The 17,688-nt window shown below is 27.0% G+C and overlaps 2 protein-coding genes across 3 annotated transcripts in view; one reads left to right on the forward strand and one right to left on the reverse strand.

Moving 5' to 3' along the window:
* The first annotated feature begins 293 nt into the window (after nucleotides 1-293).
* On the forward strand, nucleotides 294-2,744 carry Rpn9 (regulatory particle non-ATPase 9). The gene is made up of 7 exons (XM_075292248.1): nucleotides 294-526; nucleotides 592-705; nucleotides 773-908; nucleotides 1,163-1,465; nucleotides 1,533-1,624; nucleotides 1,692-1,956; nucleotides 2,020-2,744. Exons 1-7 carry the CDS (start codon nucleotides 417-419, stop codon nucleotides 2,146-2,148), a joined length of 1,149 nt encoding a protein of 382 aa, XP_075148363.1. The 5' UTR covers nucleotides 294-416; the 3' UTR covers nucleotides 2,149-2,744.
* Nucleotides 2,745-8,431: 5,687 nt separating this feature from the next.
* LOC142222234 (glutathione-specific gamma-glutamylcyclotransferase 1) overlaps nucleotides 8,432-17,688 on the reverse strand; it is a 50,551-nt gene continuing 41,294 nt past the window's right edge. For both annotated transcript variants that reach the window (XM_075292250.1, XM_075292249.1), the window contains 2 exons: nucleotides 14,473-14,551; nucleotides 8,432-9,586 (listed from right to left, as the gene is read on the reverse strand). In XM_075292250.1, the coding sequence (XP_075148365.1) occupies nucleotides 9,150-9,586; nucleotides 14,473-14,551 (516 nt within the window). In that variant the 3' untranslated portion in view covers nucleotides 8,432-9,149. The remainder of the gene's footprint in view (nucleotides 9,587-14,472; nucleotides 14,552-17,688) is intronic.

The raw sequence follows: 17,688 nt of genomic DNA on the forward strand, positions 1-17,688 counted from the left end.
GTAGTAACTTGGCGTGGTACAACTTCTCAATAGTGACGGCGCCTTTCCAACGAGTTTTGGATGTCGTATACGACTGTTTTCGTGGTGGTGGGATTCCCCTAAGAAGCGCAGTCAAATTCAAAAAATGTTAGCAGGGGAAATACAGAATCCCACTATTGAAGTTCGCCAACCGCCAGTCAACGTTATTGTATTTAAAAACGTGTATTTATCGCAAAGAAGATATCGGTCATCGAAATCAGCCGAACATTGTTAGTAATCGATAGCAATCACAAAACGATAACGGTTCCCACCACTAATTGGTGATTTGCAAAATTTTGGTTGAGACCGAAGAGGAGACTGCGTTGAAGTAGAAAATAAGTTATATATTTCACGAATTATTTTTCTGAAAATTTAAACAAACACATAGCCCCAACAAAATGGCACAACCCACAGTTAATGTAGCTGGCTACTTAGCTAATCAAAAGAAAACTACCAACAAAGAATTGGCGGCAGAATGGGCTTCATTGGAAGAATTGTACAATGAGAAGTAGGTTTGGAGCGGCGATCCACGCTTGAATACATTTATAAAATTATGGTATTGGTTTTTTACAGATTATGGAATGAATTGACCATTAAATTGAATAAATTTGTTCATCATGCCTCGATGCAGGATGAGGATGCTTTATTGCAGCTATATCAGAATTTCTTGCAAACTTTCGAAATGAAGTAAGTACCAATTGATGGCGAATGCGTTGATGTTTGGGGTATTTGTTATTTTATTGCCTATTTCTAGAATTAATCCATATGGTCTTGTGGAAATAGTTGAGGTTATTGTGGAGCATATCTCGGACAAGAAAGAAGCCATTGAATTTTTAAATAAAATCAAGGATAAGGTGAAGATATGCGATGAAGCTGTTTGGTATGCACAGGTAGGATATTATATGTACTAATGGACAAGCTATATGCCATTAGTGTTCAACAAAAAAGGATAGGAAACTTAAAACATTTCAATCCCATACATCCAGATAGGTGAAGCGAGCTTCTTTGGATGCATTGGGAGTGAAAATTTTCTCAGAGAAACACAAAGGTATCTTGTCTAATGCAATTGGTGCCTATGTCTTTTATTGTGTGAAGTCGCCTAGGTTTCTAATATCAGTTTTATTCCAATAATATCTTCTTTTAGGTCCTACAAGGCAACATTTATTTGTCTGACCTCAATGATTTGGATGCCTGCAAAAAAATTATTGAAGAATTGCGTGACACATTGGAAGACGTAGGCAATGTTACGCCCGTTCATGGCAAATACTATATGTTAGCCTCACTATACTATCGCCGTGTGGGTAAACACAGTGACTATTACCGTTGCGGTTTACAATTTTTGGGCTGTTCTATCGATGATTATCCCAAAGATCAATGGGCTCAACAGGCTTTCTGTTTGGGTCTGGCAGCATTATTGGGTGAAGGGATTTACAATATTGGCGAATTGGTAAGAAAACATAGGAAAGAAAAATGAAAGGCATGTTTTCTTAGTGTATTTTATTTCCATTTTACAGTTGGCCCATCCCATATTGACAGCATTAAAAGGAAGCGAAAATGAATGGTTGATTGAATTGCTAAAGGCTTTCAATACCGGTGATCTTAAAAAGTAAGACGATTAAAATTTCTTTGACACAAACATATTTTTATTATGTTACTCTTCTTTTTCCTTTTAGGTTCAATGACATGAAACCCACCTGGTCTAAAATACCCGACTTATTGGCCCATGAAATTAAATTGAGACAGAAAATTTCCTTATTGTGTCTAATGGAAATGACTTTCAAGCGTTCGGCCACACAGCGTTCCATTTCATTTGAAGATATTGCCAAAGAAACCCAACTGCCTTTGAAAGAAGTTGAACTCTTGATAATGAAAGCTTTAGCTTTGGATTTGGTTAAGGGAGAAATCGATCAAGTTGCTGGTGTGGTCAATATGTCCTGGGTATGACAGGAAACTGTTTACTTAATTTTCTTTATTACATTCTACAACGATCTCCCTTTTTAGGTATTACCTCGTGTCTTAGATCGCAAACAAATTGCTGGTATGGCCACAACTTTGGATAATTGGATGACTAGCATTAATTCCATGGAAAAACTCATGGAATCACGTGCTGCTGAGATTTTAACAAACTAGTAGTTTGTAGTCCTAGATGTAGTAGCCTATAGTTTCTCTGGATGTTCACACAAATATGAAGAGGATAAGAACTGAAATGCTGAATAGTATAAACAAATTTTGTCCAAAACTTAAAGGTTTTAAAGGCAAAAAAGTCTTATATGTTTACTACAGAATGTTCCACAACATTTCTTTGTATAGCTGTATTCGAAAACCTCGAAGAAAATCTTGTAAAATGTTTGGACATGGTCATATTTTTCTCCTCGTTTCATTTCATTTTGATATTTCCATGTGAAATTCATAAAATTTGCTACTTGTCATTGTCTTATGGCGGTTTTGTTTCCGACAAAAAGTGCAAAGTTTTCAGCATCGATTAATATGTTTTGTAATGAAACGCTAAGTTGAAATGTAAATTTCTAATTTCCAACTTTAGAGATGGGGGGCCCACAAAAAGAAGCAACAAAGCAAATAATCGAGTAACCCCCATTATTTCACTTTTTCCGGAAACAAAATAATTTTAGTATAAGTATTTTTAAAAAAATATATAAATATAAGTTTCTTTTTACTAATTTTGTTTGTAAAATAAAATTATAAAAAAAATCACACAAAAAACAGAATTTTTCAGTTATCGGTTTATTGTAGATTTCAAATATTCTTAAAAGCTATCCGATGTGATTAGTAAATATTTTTTGATAACTTACAAATAGCTGTTGTGGGGTCATTTTTGTTTTAATGCCTGCCGAAAGGAAAACTCTGAATCGTTTTGTTCTGTCTACCGGGGACCTGGTACTCTACCATTGAGTTTGGTGAGATGTAACAGGTCCTTTTAGTTGGTGCATTGAGGGTTCCGACCTAGCATAGCTGAGGTAGTATACGTGCAGGATGCTGACAGTATTGCCTTACAGTTTAAGAGTTTTAAATATTGCTGGGGAGAGCTAAGTCCTACCATGAATACAATGTGGTGCGCTCGGATCGGACTAGCCATACAGATACATCTACTGTTATACAAAGTGTATATTCTTACGGAACATTGTGCCAATCTTAACCCTTGTGTATGTGATAACACCGGAAGCGATACCAGCGTGATAAGGTCCCGTTGGACATATAATAAAAAAACGGATGGTAGAGAGGTTATCCCCACGATATTTTTCGATTATTTAGAATAGGTGGAGTCTTCTATGACGCACAAATTGCATATATAGATATTTGTTTGTAAATATAGACTTTTCGTTAATTTTTAATAGAATACAGATAATGTTTAAATTTTTGATTAGTATTCTAGAGGCCCTGATGTTTGTCACAGGCGAGGTACCTATAAGTATACTTATACGTACCAAACAACAATATATTGTTTTGGTAGTTGAATGTTCTGAACAAAATGGATTTTTGAAGGAGAAACAATACGATTGTTTTAGTGACGCTCGTTTAGTTCGGAAGACATAAAATTATGTACTACGAAGCAACGAAACCCATGGAAAGTTCAAAAATGACAAATTCTTCTAAATAACGGTATTTTCTGAAAGGATGTTATTGTTATTAATTGTTCCAAATACAAAAGTCGCAATATCTTTACGCTGCTTTTTAAACTGCTCTGAAACCACTAATACAATTAGTAGTAGATCCCATTGGACCTCATCACGCAGAATCGCACTAAACTTTTTAAAATACCTATAAAAACCGATTTAATGATTCAATCACATAAAAATTTACAGTTTCCAACTTAAAACACTTTAATACAAGAAGTCATAAACCATCACGCTGCAAATCATGCAAAAGATAAAGTTATGTGGGAATAAAAATCAAAAAGGTCCAGCGGGACCACATCACCGGCACTGTTTAACCTCTACCTGTCCTCGATTCCACCCCCTCCTGACGGCGTCGAGATTGTGTCTTATGCGGACGATTGCACAATCATGGCATCCGGCCCATTGTTGATGACATTTGCGATCGATTAAATGTCTACCTCGCTGATCTTACCAGTTATTTCACTGCAAGAAATTTGAGTATATCTCCCACCAGATACTCAGCCACACTATTCACTACATGGACGGCGGAAGTACGCAGGCAGTTGAATGTCAGAGTCTATGGCGAAACAATTCCGACAACAAATTACCCCAAGATTCGACTGCCTTTATAAGTCGTCCGCCCATGCCACTGCAATTTGTGATAAGCTCCGCGGTAGAAACAAGGTCCTCAAGTCGCTTGCCGGCAGCACTTGGGGTGCGGACAAAGAAACCTTGTTAACTACATATAAGGCAATTGGCCGGTCAGTGGTAAACTATGCAGCGCCAGTGTGGACACCTCAAACGAGCGATACGCAGTGGAATAACATACAGACCTGTCAGAACGCTGCCCTTAGAACCGCAACGGGATGTCTCCGCAGTACACCCCTGGATCACCTTTATGCGGAGACCAAGATCATCCCAGTGCGTCGACACAACTACATGTTGTCAAAGCAGTACCTCTTGGGTTGCCATCGAAGTTGTCATCCGAATCACCATCTTGTGGATAGACAACCTCCACCCAGGAATGTAAGGGTTGATCTTCACCTTCTAGAGCCAGAGATCCAGCGTTACAAAAAAGAGCCTCTAGATCAGGCAGCATACCAGACAGGTCTGAACAGGATTCATGAGGATATTGTAGCTGAAGCGGTGAGAAGCTACAAGGTTAATCCTGTTCTCGGAGTCCGACCGCCGCCCATTGCACCGGAGGAGAGAGACCTCCCACGGCAGACAAGGGTAGTTTTGGCCCAGGCAAGTGCAGCCGCCTTAATTCATACTTATCAGTGATTGATAGCAGCGTAGCTGACGTGTGTCCCATATGTAATCCAGGGCCACATGACACTCGTCACCTTTTTGCTTGCCCAGCCTACCCGTCTCACTACCAGATCACTCTGGACACACCCCATCCTTGTCGCAGAGTTCCTTGATCTGGCTACCAGCTGAACTACACAAGCATAGAACAAAATGGATGAAACTACATTAAAAACTGTTACAACAACAACAACGCACAGAAGGGTTAAGGAGGTGAACTTCACCGGTATAATTTTTTGCATTTATAAAATTTTCCTATTTCCTTTCCAAAGGACCATTTCCCTTCGCCCTTTTCTCAGTCATCCAGAGGATTCCCTGTATAATATATCTCTAATTATATATGGGAATTTTTCCTTTGACTACTAAACCCATATCATCTGCGTATGCGCCAACCACTTCCATTCTTGCTAAGGAAATCAGAAATTTGTTTATGGCAACATTTCAAAGAAGAGGTGATAGAACTCTTCCCCTAAAAATGGTTAAATTATATTCGTTCCAATATTAAATACGTACCTTCTATTTTGTATGTTTTTCAAAACAAGAAAAAATAAAAATTAATTACTCGTCTATCGATAATGCTGTGTTCAAGTGCAAAAGCGTTTTTTTTTTTTTTGGCTATAAGAAGCAGTAATGCCAGTATTGGGAATTTTCCCCCAAATTGGGGATATTTTTCGTGGATGGGGACGAAATTTTTGATTTGCAGACTTCAACAACATCTCTATGGAAAATTTTGTCAACATTTTATTTCTATAGAAAATTTTGTCCAAAATTTTATTTCTATAGACAATTTTGTTAAAATTTTATTCTATAGAAAATTTTATCAAAATTTTATTTCTATAGAAAATTTTGTCAATATTTTATATTATAGAAAATTCTCTCAAAATTTTATTTCTTTACAAAATGTTATGAAAATTTTATTTCAATGGAAAATTTTGTCTAAATTGTATTTTTATAGAAAATTTTGTCAACATTTTATTTCTATAGAAAATTTTGTCAAAATTTTATTTCTATAGAAAATGTTGTCAACATTTTATTTCTATAGAAAATTTTGTCCACAATTTTATTTCTATAGAAAATTTTGTCCAAAATTGTATTTCTATAGAAAATTTTGTCCAAAATTTTATTTCTATAGAAAATTTTGTCCAAAATTTTATTTCTATAGAAAATTTTGTCAAAATTTTATTTCTATAGAAAATTTTGTCGAAATTTTATTTCTATAGAAAATTATGTCAAAACTTTATTTCTATAGAAAATTTTGTCAAAATTTTATTTCTATAGAAAATTTTGTCAAAATTTTATTTCTATAGAAAATTTTGTCAACATTTTATTTCTATAGAAAATTTTGTCAATATTTTATTTCTATAGAAAATTTTGTCAAAATTTTATTTCTATAGAAAGTTTTGTCAACATTTTATTTCTATAGAATTTTTTTTTGAATTTTGTCGAAATTTAATTTCTATAGAAAATGTTATCAACATTTTATTTCTATAGAAAATTTTGTCAAAATTTTATTTCTATAGAAAATTTTATCAACATTTTATTTTTATAGAAAATTTCATCAAAATTTTATTTCTATAGAAAATTTTGTAAAATTTTGTTTCTATAGAAAATTGTAACAAAATTTTATTTCAATAGAAAATTTTGTAAACTTTTATTTCTTAAAATGTTAAAATTTTATTTCTATAGAAAATTTTGTCAAAATTTTATTTCTATAGAAAATTTTGTCCAAAATTTTATTTCTATAGAAAATTTTGTCAAAATTGTATTTCTATAGAAAATTTTAACAAAATTTTATTTCTATAGGAAATTTTGTTAAAATTTAATTTCTATAGGGAATTTTGTCAAAATTTTATTTCTATAGAAAATTTTGTCAAAATTTTATTTCTATAGAAAATTTTAACAAAATTTTATTTCTATAGAAAATTTTAACAAAATTTTATTTCTATAGGAAATTTTGCCAAAATTTTATTTCTATAGAAAATTTTGACAAAATTTTATTTCTATAGAAAATTTTAACAAAATTTTATTTCTATAGAAAATTTTAACAAAATTTTATTTCTATAGAAAATAGAAAGTGGACATAAATTGTCAAAATTTTATTTCTATTGAAAATTTTGTAAACTTTTATTTCTTTAGAAACTTTTGTTAAAATGTTATTTCTATAGAAAAGTTTGTCAAAAATTTATTTCTATAGAAAATTTTGTCCAAAATTTTATTTCTATAGAAAATTTTGTCCAAAATTTTATTTCTATAGAAAATTTTGTCCAACATTTTATTTCTATGGAAAATTTTGTCAAAATTTCATTTCTGTAGGAAATTTTGTCAAAATTTCATTTCTTTAGGGAATTTTAACAAAATTTTATTTCTAAAGAAAATTTTGTCAATATTTTATATTTTAGAAAATTCTCTCAAAATGTTATTTTTATAGAAAATAGAAAGTGGGCATAAATTGTCAATATTTTATTTCTATGGAAAATTTTGTCAAAATTTTATTTCTATAGAAAATTTTAACAAAATTTTATTTCTATAGAAAATTTTGTCAAAATTTTATTTCTATAGAAAATTTTGTCAAAATTTTATTTCTCTTGAAATTTTTTGCAAAATTTTTTTTCTATAGAAAATTTTGTCAATATTTTATATTATAGAACATTCTCTCAAAATTTTATTTATGTAGAAAATGTTGTTAAAATTTTATTTCTATAGAAAATTTTGTTAAAATTTTATTTCTATAGAAAATTTTGTCAAAATTTCATTTCTATAGAAAATTTTGTCAAAATTGTATTTCTAACATATAGGAAATTTTGTCAAAATTTTATTTCTATAGAAAATTTTGTCAAAATTTTATTTCTATAGAAAATTTTGTCAAAATTTTATTTCTATAGAAAATTTTTTCAACATTTTATTTCTATAGAAAATTTTGTCAAAATTTCATTTCTATAGAAAATTTTGTTAAAATTTCATTTCTATAGGAAGTTTTGTCAAAATTTCATTTCTTTAGGGAATTTCGTCAAAATTTCATTTCTTTAGGGAATTTCGTCAAAATTTCATTTCTATAGGAAATTTTGTCAAAATTTTATTTCTATAGCAAATTTTGTACATTTTTTTTATAATACCTAAACGCTGTGGTATTTGTTTTCTTTGCATAAAAGCAATTTTCTTTTTCATGTATTTCCTACTCTCTGTTGGGGATTTTGTGGCCGATAGCTACCTCATTTTGGGACAAGAGCCAAAAAAAAAACTACTGGCAACACTGTTGGGAAGGTTGCCGTAAGTTTTTCACTTGTAGTTGTTATAATAAACACAATACTAGCTGATGGCGTCCGCCTATACCAACGGCATATATAAGAAAACCGATAACCGCAGAAACGTTGCCTTGTGTTTTGCGTCAAACAAATATGCCAAAGTTTTTCCGAAAATCTGCCACAGTGAAAGACATTTGTATTGGCCTTTGCAAATAACAAAATGTAAAGAAAATTAACAGAGATAGTTGGTTAAATTTATACAATTTTTTAATATATATATATTATTTATAAATATGTTTGGTATAAAAATCATTTGTTTCCGTGTTTCGTTTTGTTTTTTTCTTAATCTCTTGATTGTTATTTTGGATTGTTGCATTTGGTTATTCACACTACAGGTTAGTATTCTTAATATTAGAAAATATGTGGATTGGTTCTTAATACATACACTAATGAATTTATTACCGCCATATTTATGTTTAATAATTTATATAATTTGTTTATTTGTCAATTGTTTAGTTGTTTGCAATGTACGAGTAGTGTTTATTTACATCTACTATTTATAAAATTATGAGGCCTCAGATTTACATTTATATATATATTCATGCGAACATTATTATAGATATTGTTTTTTTAGGCTTATATAATTACTCTTAGTTTTAGGAAACAATTTTGTTTAATGTAAAAAAAATTAATGTCTTAAAATTTAGCACTATTTATCTAATTGTATATACTATCTACAGTTGAAAAAGCCAAAGGAACATCAACCGAAGGCACTCTAACAAACTTCTGGGCGCCAAACAATCTTCATACCATCTATAATACTTTGGTGGTGGAAGTGGTCCTTAGTTCATTTTGTCCTGTAGCCTTTTCTTTCCCGGGATTTGCACGCAGTTTTTCTAAATCTTTTCTTCTCTCATTTTGGATATTGATTACACATTCTCATCCTCATCCACTGTCGAAGAGATATTCAAATATTCAAACAGCGTAATTTACGTTCCGGAATACGTGAGGTAAATTCAAAACTGGTAGGTCTTCTAATATCTTCATGTGAATCGCGACGTATCCTTCCACGATTTCTACCCATTACTTTCCATAGCGGTATATCACGATTTCTTAATTCATCCAAGACCAATGTCTCAAGTTGGAATAAATGATCATCCCATATTTCGGGAATTTCCTCGTGCATAAATCTTGCCAGACGTAATAGATATTCGACATTATGACCACTTGCTCCTTCACATTCGACAATTTGTTTGGCCACATTTTCTAGTTGATCTTCACCCAGCCAATGTTCACTCTCCTTATTCGCAATATAGACTAGGACGGGTACAGCTTCACCGCCAAATGGTGTATCATATGATGCAATACGGGGATAGAATTTTGTATCGACAGTTGTATAGCCTCCTGAAAATGGAGAAGAATAAATTGTTGGATTACTTATTAGTGCTGCAATGGTTGAAGTAAATGGTAAAAAAAGTTGCAGTCATTAGAAATTGTTGTTTGCTTGCTTTTTTTAAGAACCAGAAATTAGTACTACAAAGAGTCAGCTAAAACCGGTGGTCGGAGTCTGCTGTTATATTTTTATACTTCAGGATTGTAAATTTATTGGTTTTAAAATGTTACCGCAAGCATATTTACAGCCTGTTTCTGTATGTCGAACGAGCTCTATCGATCGACTGAAATGGAGACAAACAGTTGAATTTATAACCAAAAATCAGCTGTTTCTATGCATTTCATTTCGACGTACAGAAACAGGCTGTTAATAATTTTGTATCAGGGTATGGGAGGAAAAACATTAAAATGCCTTACTTTAAACAGACTTCAGCGCAATTAAAAGGCGTTTGAATTACGGTTGCCACTCGAGCTTAAAATAATCTACCAAAATTTGTAGAAAATTTTGCCAAAAAGATACCAAACAAAAAAATTTTATTTCTATATGTTGTCAAATTTTTTTCCTATAACAAATTTTGTCAATATTTTATTTTCATAGAAAATTTGCCAAAATTTTATTTCCAAAAAAATATTTGTCAAAATTTTATTTCCAAAAAAATATTTGTCAAAATGTTATTTCTTTAGAAAATTTTGTGAAAATTTTTATTTCTATAAAAATTTTTGTAAACATTTTATTTCTAAAGAAAATTTTGTGAAAATTGTATTTGTAAAGAAAATTTTGTCAAAATTTTATTTTTATAGAACATTTTATTTCTATAAAAATTTTTGTCAAAATTTTATTTCAATAGATATTTTTGTCAAAATTTTATTCCTATAGAAAATTATGTCAAATTTTTATTTCTATAGAAAATTTTGTCAAAATTTTATTTCTGTAGAAAATTTTGTCAAAATTTTATTTCTATAGAAAATTTTGTCAAAATTGTATTTCTAAAGAAAATTTTGTCAAAATTTTATTTTTATAGAACATTTTATTTCTATAAAAATTTTTGTTAAAATTTTATTTCAATAGATATTTTTGTCAAAATTGTATTCCTATAGAAAATTTTGTCAAAATTTTATTTCTATAGAAAATTTTGTCAAAATTTGATTTCTATAGAAAATTTTGTCAAAATTTTATTTTTATAGAAAATTTTGTCAAAATTTTATTTCTATAGAAAATTTTGTCAAAATTTTATTTTTTTTTGTCAAAATTATATTTCTATAGAAAATTTTGTCAAAATTATATTTCTATAGAAAATTTTGTCAAAATTTTATTTCTATAGAAAATTTTGTCAAAATTTTATTTCTATAGAAAATTTTGTCAAAATTTGATTTCTATAGAAAATTTTGTCAAAATTTTATTTCTACATAAAATTTTGTCAAAATTTTATTTCTATAGAAAATTTTGTCTAAATTTTATTTTTATAGAAAATTTTGTCAAAATTATATTTCTATAGAAAATTTTGTCAAAATAATATTTCTATGGAAAATTTTGTCAAAATTTTATTTCTATAGAAAATTTTGTCAAAATTTTATTTCTATAGAAAATTTTGTCAAAATTGTATTTCTAAAGAAAATTTTGTCAAAATTTTATTTTTATAGAACATTTTATTACTATAGCAATTTTTGTAAAAATTTTATTTATATAGAAAATTTTGTCTAAATTTTATTTTTATAGAAAATTTTGTCAAAATTATATTTCTATAGAAAATTTTGTCAAAATTATATTTCTATAGAAAATTTTGTCAAAATTTTATTTCTATAGAAAATTTTGTCAAAATTTTATTTCTATAGAAAATTTTGTCAAAATTGTATTTCTAAAGAAAATTTTGTCAAAATTTTATTTTTATAGAACATTTTATTACTATAGCAATTTTTGTAAAAATTTTATTTATATAGAAAATTTTGTCAAAATTTTATTTCTATAGAAAATTTTGTCAAAATTTGATTTCTATAGAAAATTTTGTCAAAATTTGATTTCTATAGAAAATTTTGTCAAAATTTTATTTCTATAGAAAATTTTGTCAAAATTTTATTTCTATAGAAAATTTTGTCAAAATTTGATTTCTATAGAAAATTTTGTCAAAATTTGATTTCTATAGAAAATTTTGTCAAAATTTTATTTCTACAGAAAATTTTGTCAAAATTTTATTTCTATAGATAATTTTGTCAACATTTTATTTCTATAGAAAATTTTGTGAAAAATTTATTTCTATAGAAAATTCTGTCAAAATTTGATTTCTATAGAAAATTTCGTCAAAACTTTATTTCTATAGAAAATTTTGTAAAAATTTTATTTCTATAGAAAATTTTGTCAAAATTTTATTTCTATAAAAAATTTTGTCAAAATTTTATTTCCAAAGAAATATTTGTCAAAATTTTATTTCTATAGAAAATTTTGTTAAAATTTTATTTCTATAGAAATTTTTTGTCAAAATTTTATTTCTATAGAAAATTTTGTCAAAATTTTATTTCTATAGAAAATTTTGTCAAAATTTTATTTCTATAGAAAATTTTGTCAAAATTTTATTTCTATAGAAAATTTTGTCAAAATTTTATTTCTATAGAAAATTTTGTCAAAATTTTATTTCTATAGAAAATTTTGACAAAATTTTATTTCTATAGAAAATCTTGTCAACATTTTATTTCTATAGAAAATTTTGTCAAAATTTTATTTCCAAAGAAATATTTGTCAAAATTTTATTTCTATAGAAAATTTTGTTAAAATTTTATTTCTATAGAAATTTTTTGTCAAAATTTTATTTCTATAGAAAATTTTGTTAATATTGTATTTCTAAAGAAAATTTTGTCAAAATTTTATTTTTATAGAACATATTATTTCTATAGAAATTTTTGTAAAAATTTTGAAAAATTTTATTTCTATAGAAAATTTTGTCAAAATTTTATTTCTATAGAAAATTTTGTCAAAGTTTTATTTCTATAGAAAATTTTGTCAAAATTTTATTTCTATAGAAAATTTTGTCAAAATTTTATTTCTATAGAAAATTTTGACAAAATTTTATTTCTATAGAAAATTTTGTCAACATTTTATTTCTATAGAAAATTTTGTCAAAATTTTATTTCCAAAGAAATATTTGTCAAAATTTTATTTCTATAGAAAATTTTGTTAAAATTTTATTTCTATAGAAATTTTTTGTCAAAATTTTATTTCTATAGAAAATTTTGTTAATATTGTATTTCTAAAGAAAATTTTGTCAAAATTTTATTTTTATAGAACATTTTATTTCTATAGAAATTTTTGTAAAAATTTTGAAAAATTTTATTTCTATAGAAAATTTTGTCAAAATTTTATTTCTATAGAAAATTTTGTCAACATTTTATTTCTATAGAAAATTTTGTCAAAATTTTATTACTATAGAAAATTTTGTCAAAATTTTATTTCTATAGAAAATTTTGTCAAAATTTTATTTCTATAGAAACTCTTGTCAAAATTTTATTTCTATAGAAAATTTTGTCGAAATTTTATTTCTATAGAAAATTTTGTCAAAATTTTATTTCTATAGAAAATTTTATCAAAATTTTATTACTATAGAAAATTTTGTCAAAATTTTATTTCTATAGAAAATTTTGTGAAAAATTTATTTCTATAGAAAATTCTGTCAAAATTTGATTTCTATAGAAAATTTTGTCAAAACTTTATTTCTATAGAAAATTTTTTCAAAATTTTATTTCTATAGAAAATTTTGTAAAAATTTTATTTTTATAGAAAATTTTGTCAAAATGTTATTTCTATAGAAAATTTTGTGAAAAATTTATTTCTATAGAAAATTCTGTCAAGATTTGATTTCTATAGAAAATTTCGTCAAAACTTTATTTCTATAGAAAATTTTTGTCAAAATTTGATTTCTATAGAAAATTTTGTCAAAATTTGATTTCTATAGAAAATTTTGTCAAAATTTGATTTCTATAGAAAATTTTGTCAAAATTTTATTTCTATAGAAAATTTTGTGAAAAATTTATTTCTATAGAAAATTCTGTCAAAATTTGATTTCTATAGAAAATTTCGTCAAAACTTTATTTCTATAGAAAATTTTTTCAAAATTTTATTTCTATAGAAAATTTTGTAAAAATTTTATTTTTATAGAAAATTTTGTCAAAATGTTATTTCTATAGAAAATTTTGTGAAAAATTTATTTCGATAGAAAATTCTGTCAAGATTTGATTTCTATAGAAAATTTCGTCAAAACTTTATTTCTATAGAAAATTTTGTCAAAATTTGATTTCTATAGAAAATTTTGTCAATATTTTATTTCTATAGAAAACTTTGTCAAAATTTTATTTCTATAGAAAATTTTGTCAAAATGTTATTTCTATAGAAAATTTTGTCAAAATTTGATTTCTATAGAAAATTTTGTCAAAATTTTATTTCTATGGAAAATTTTGTCAAAATTTTATTTCTATAGAAAATTTTGTGAAAATTTTATTTCTATAGAAAATTTTGTCAAAATTTTATTTCTATAGAATTGTTTGTGTAAATTTTATTTCTAAAGAAAATTTTCCCAAAATTTTATTTCTACAGAAAATGTTACCAAAATTTTATTTCTATAGAAATCGGGATACCCGCAGCTCAAAAAATTTAAAATGTCGTAATTTATGATGTCTAGAAAACAATCTTGAGCAGTTGAAACAACTTTTCCATCTACCATATATCCCTAATCACAATTAATGTCGTTTGAGTTATTGTCGCTAGAGTAATTTCTTGTGTGTTGGGCCATAGGTTCGCCCCGTCCAACCTTTTGGACATATTTACTTGTTATTTTTATATATAAAATGTTTATTATATTGTGCAAAATGTTTAAGTAATCCTCTTTTTTTGGAAATAAGTGAACGATACTCACCTAGTGTGCATTCTCTTTGTTTTAAGTAATCAAGAGCAATTTGTCCCGTTATTCTGTAGGCACAGCCCCATGTAATACCCTGCAAAAAAGGAAAGATATATATTTTTTATAATTTGATTCAAATTTAAAGATTATGAAATCAGCTGAATACAATTCAAAAACTCTCAAATATGTTATACCTATACTTCCGTTTATTAACCTGTACTAACTTTATGTTTAACAATTACGGTTACTTTTATTTATTATATTTTAAGCGAAGAAAATTTAATGAGAATTTTTGCAGAATTAGGGTTTGCAAAAAAAAAAATATTGTACATTTGCACTTTTCGTTTTGGTTTCCACTTGTGATATGCAAATTTACTACCGGCAATAATGTTACGAATATATTTCAAATACTAACTTTTAAGCAAATGAATTAATTGACCTAAAATATGACTTTTAGTAATATTTTTATATATAATTCATTTCTACCTGAAGTGTGATAAATCAAACACTCATAGCTAATTTAGTAAAATACTGAAGTTGGCTCTGCTGTTGTAATTTTGTAATTCATGCACAGGAACAAAATTGTTTTTTTGTTTCAATTAAAAAATTTTTGTTGAGCCAATTAAATTTTTAATTGAATTTTTTTTTAATATTCAATTAAAATTTTAATTGGTTAAATTTTGGTGATACTTTTTTTCTGTAAACCCCTAGATTATGAGTTTTTTTTTTGTTTCAGCCAAATTGAAACATGTTTAAAAAATAACAGAAAAACTATTTACTAAATATTGCTCTTTTAGCAGATTTTTCTTCGGTGTACACTAACAAATTTCTTTCTGATACTTCCAAAGCACTTTAAAAATTAGTCTTTATTATTTTTTTTTTTCAAAATGCTAATTTTGATATCGAAAGACTTTTTGCTCCTTTTGCAGATTTGTTTTCAGTGTACAGTAGCAAATTTCTTTCTGATATTTCCAAAGCACATTGAAAATTAGGCTATATTTATTTTTTTCAAAATGCCCATTTTGATATCAAAAGCCGACATTTCTTAATTATAATTAATTCGAAAAAATTATTTTAGCAATTCGTGATAGAGTAAAGCACGGAGATGCACTCCACCCATAAGAAATGCATACACACAATCAATTAATCAATTAATTGATGATTCATTCACAGAAAAAAATTTCACGAAAAATTTTCCAATTAAAATTTTAATTGAGTTTTAAAAAATATTCAATTAAAAATTTAATTGAATCAACAAATTTTTTAATTGAAAAAAAAAAAATCAATCACAAAAATTAATAGTATCAATTAATTTTTTAATTGGATCAATTAATTTTTTAATTGATACTATCATTTCTGTGATTGAAGACATTTCAATTAAAAAATTAATTGGATCAATTAATTTCGTGATTGAATCAGAAAAAAATTGTTTTGTGTGTTGATATTTTTTGTGATTGATTTTTGTTTCAATTAAAAATTTATTGAATGAATTAAATTGTTAATTGTAAATTTTTTTTAACTCAATTAAGACTTTAAGGTGGGTATTAAGTTCGAGTTTAGCCGCTAAAATCGTATTTTTTCACGATTACTTTTCTTTAATAATCCATTTTAAGGAATACAAACTTTGTGAAAATTTGCTTTGGGATATTCCCCATCAAGTTATAATGAAATCTGCGACGAATATGTATAATTTTATGACTTTTTTTACTGATTTAGTTTTTACTTTAGTGAAAATTAGCGGCTAAACTCGAACTTAGTACTCACCTTTAATTGGAAATATTTTCGTGAAATTTGTTTTTGTGTATGCATACGTAGTTGAAAATCACTTCAGTTTCGCGGTTACTTTTTGCAAAATAGATAGAATTATAAATTAAATTAATTATTTTATTTTTAATGCGAAAAGAAAAAAAAAATATTGACTCAATCACGAAATTAATTCTGTGGATTTATGACAAAACCCCATAAGTCTAAAAACTCAATTTTACAGGAGAGCGAAAATACTCCTTTACGGGGTCACAAAAACTTCTGTAGAAAAGATTTGGAAAATATTTAATATTTATGTGATCGACTTTTTCGATAGCTTATTTTTAGACAGAACCCTCCGATTCAGACAAAATTAGGATTTACCGACTTATTTTGTTTAGCTATATGATATTTCAATTCTAAAAAATAATATTTCTATGATGATATTTTTGTATTATTATTAAATATTGTATTTATTATTAAATACTATTTTTTAATAGTGAATTTCTAAATAATGTACTATTTTAATAATAACATATGTTTCTCAAATAAATATTTGATTTGAAAATAATTGAAGCTACCTTAATAACCGGTTACTTTTTATCTCATGTCTACACTAGGCATGAGCTGCAAATATACATTCACACACTAACACATATTTTCATATCAACGCTACATGTTCTATTTATAAACTCAACTCATTTGGTATGTTGAAAGACCCCATAGAAAAAGAGTGCAAATAATACAACTCCTTAAAATATGCTTTAGATTTTATTTCTTTACTGTTGCTGTTGCAGCTGAAGCATCAACACACAAACCCTATATAAATAAGCAGTTCTTTTATTTCCATGCTAATAGACATAAAAATGTTTTTTAAAAAAAGGAATAAAAAGTAATAAAATATGGAGATGCGAAACTGACCGAAGTCATGCCTAAATGGTGCATTTAAGGCCTTAGCGTTGTATACATGCTCCGTTTTTGCCCCTAATTTTGTTTTATTCGTTTAATTTTTGCTACAACACCCTTATAGAATAATGCTGGCCGACAAAAGTTTGATATTCTCTTCTTTTATCATATTTATTTGTTTCTGTTGTTTTTGTATACAATTGTATTGAATTCAAATATTCCTCAAAGGTTTTTTTCACGTGGTAAATCTCCGTTATTGGTTTGTGTAAAGGACCTCTTAGAATATAATCAATAAAATTCTTTCTCCTTAACTTATGCTTTAGTTTTTTTATACATTCTTGTTACTCGTTTATGTCTTTTTTTCAACACAATTCCCAAATGTTTTTTCCTTTATTGTTTGGTATATATACCAAAGAAACTACAGAGGAGGTGGGGTTATGGTTTGTTGTTCGAGTCTTCCATGCTTGTCACTCGGGGTCACTTACGAGTTCTTGGTAACTCTTTGCAATGTTGGAGGAGAGTATTCTCTCTAACATTCTTTGTTATACCCTGGGGAAAGTCCCCGGGCCTAGGTTAGAAAGT

This window comes from Haematobia irritans, chromosome 1 (genome assembly GCF_050003625.1).
Source record: "Haematobia irritans isolate KBUSLIRL chromosome 1, ASM5000362v1, whole genome shotgun sequence".
Lineage (NCBI taxonomy): Eukaryota > Metazoa > Arthropoda > Insecta > Diptera > Muscidae > Haematobia > Haematobia irritans.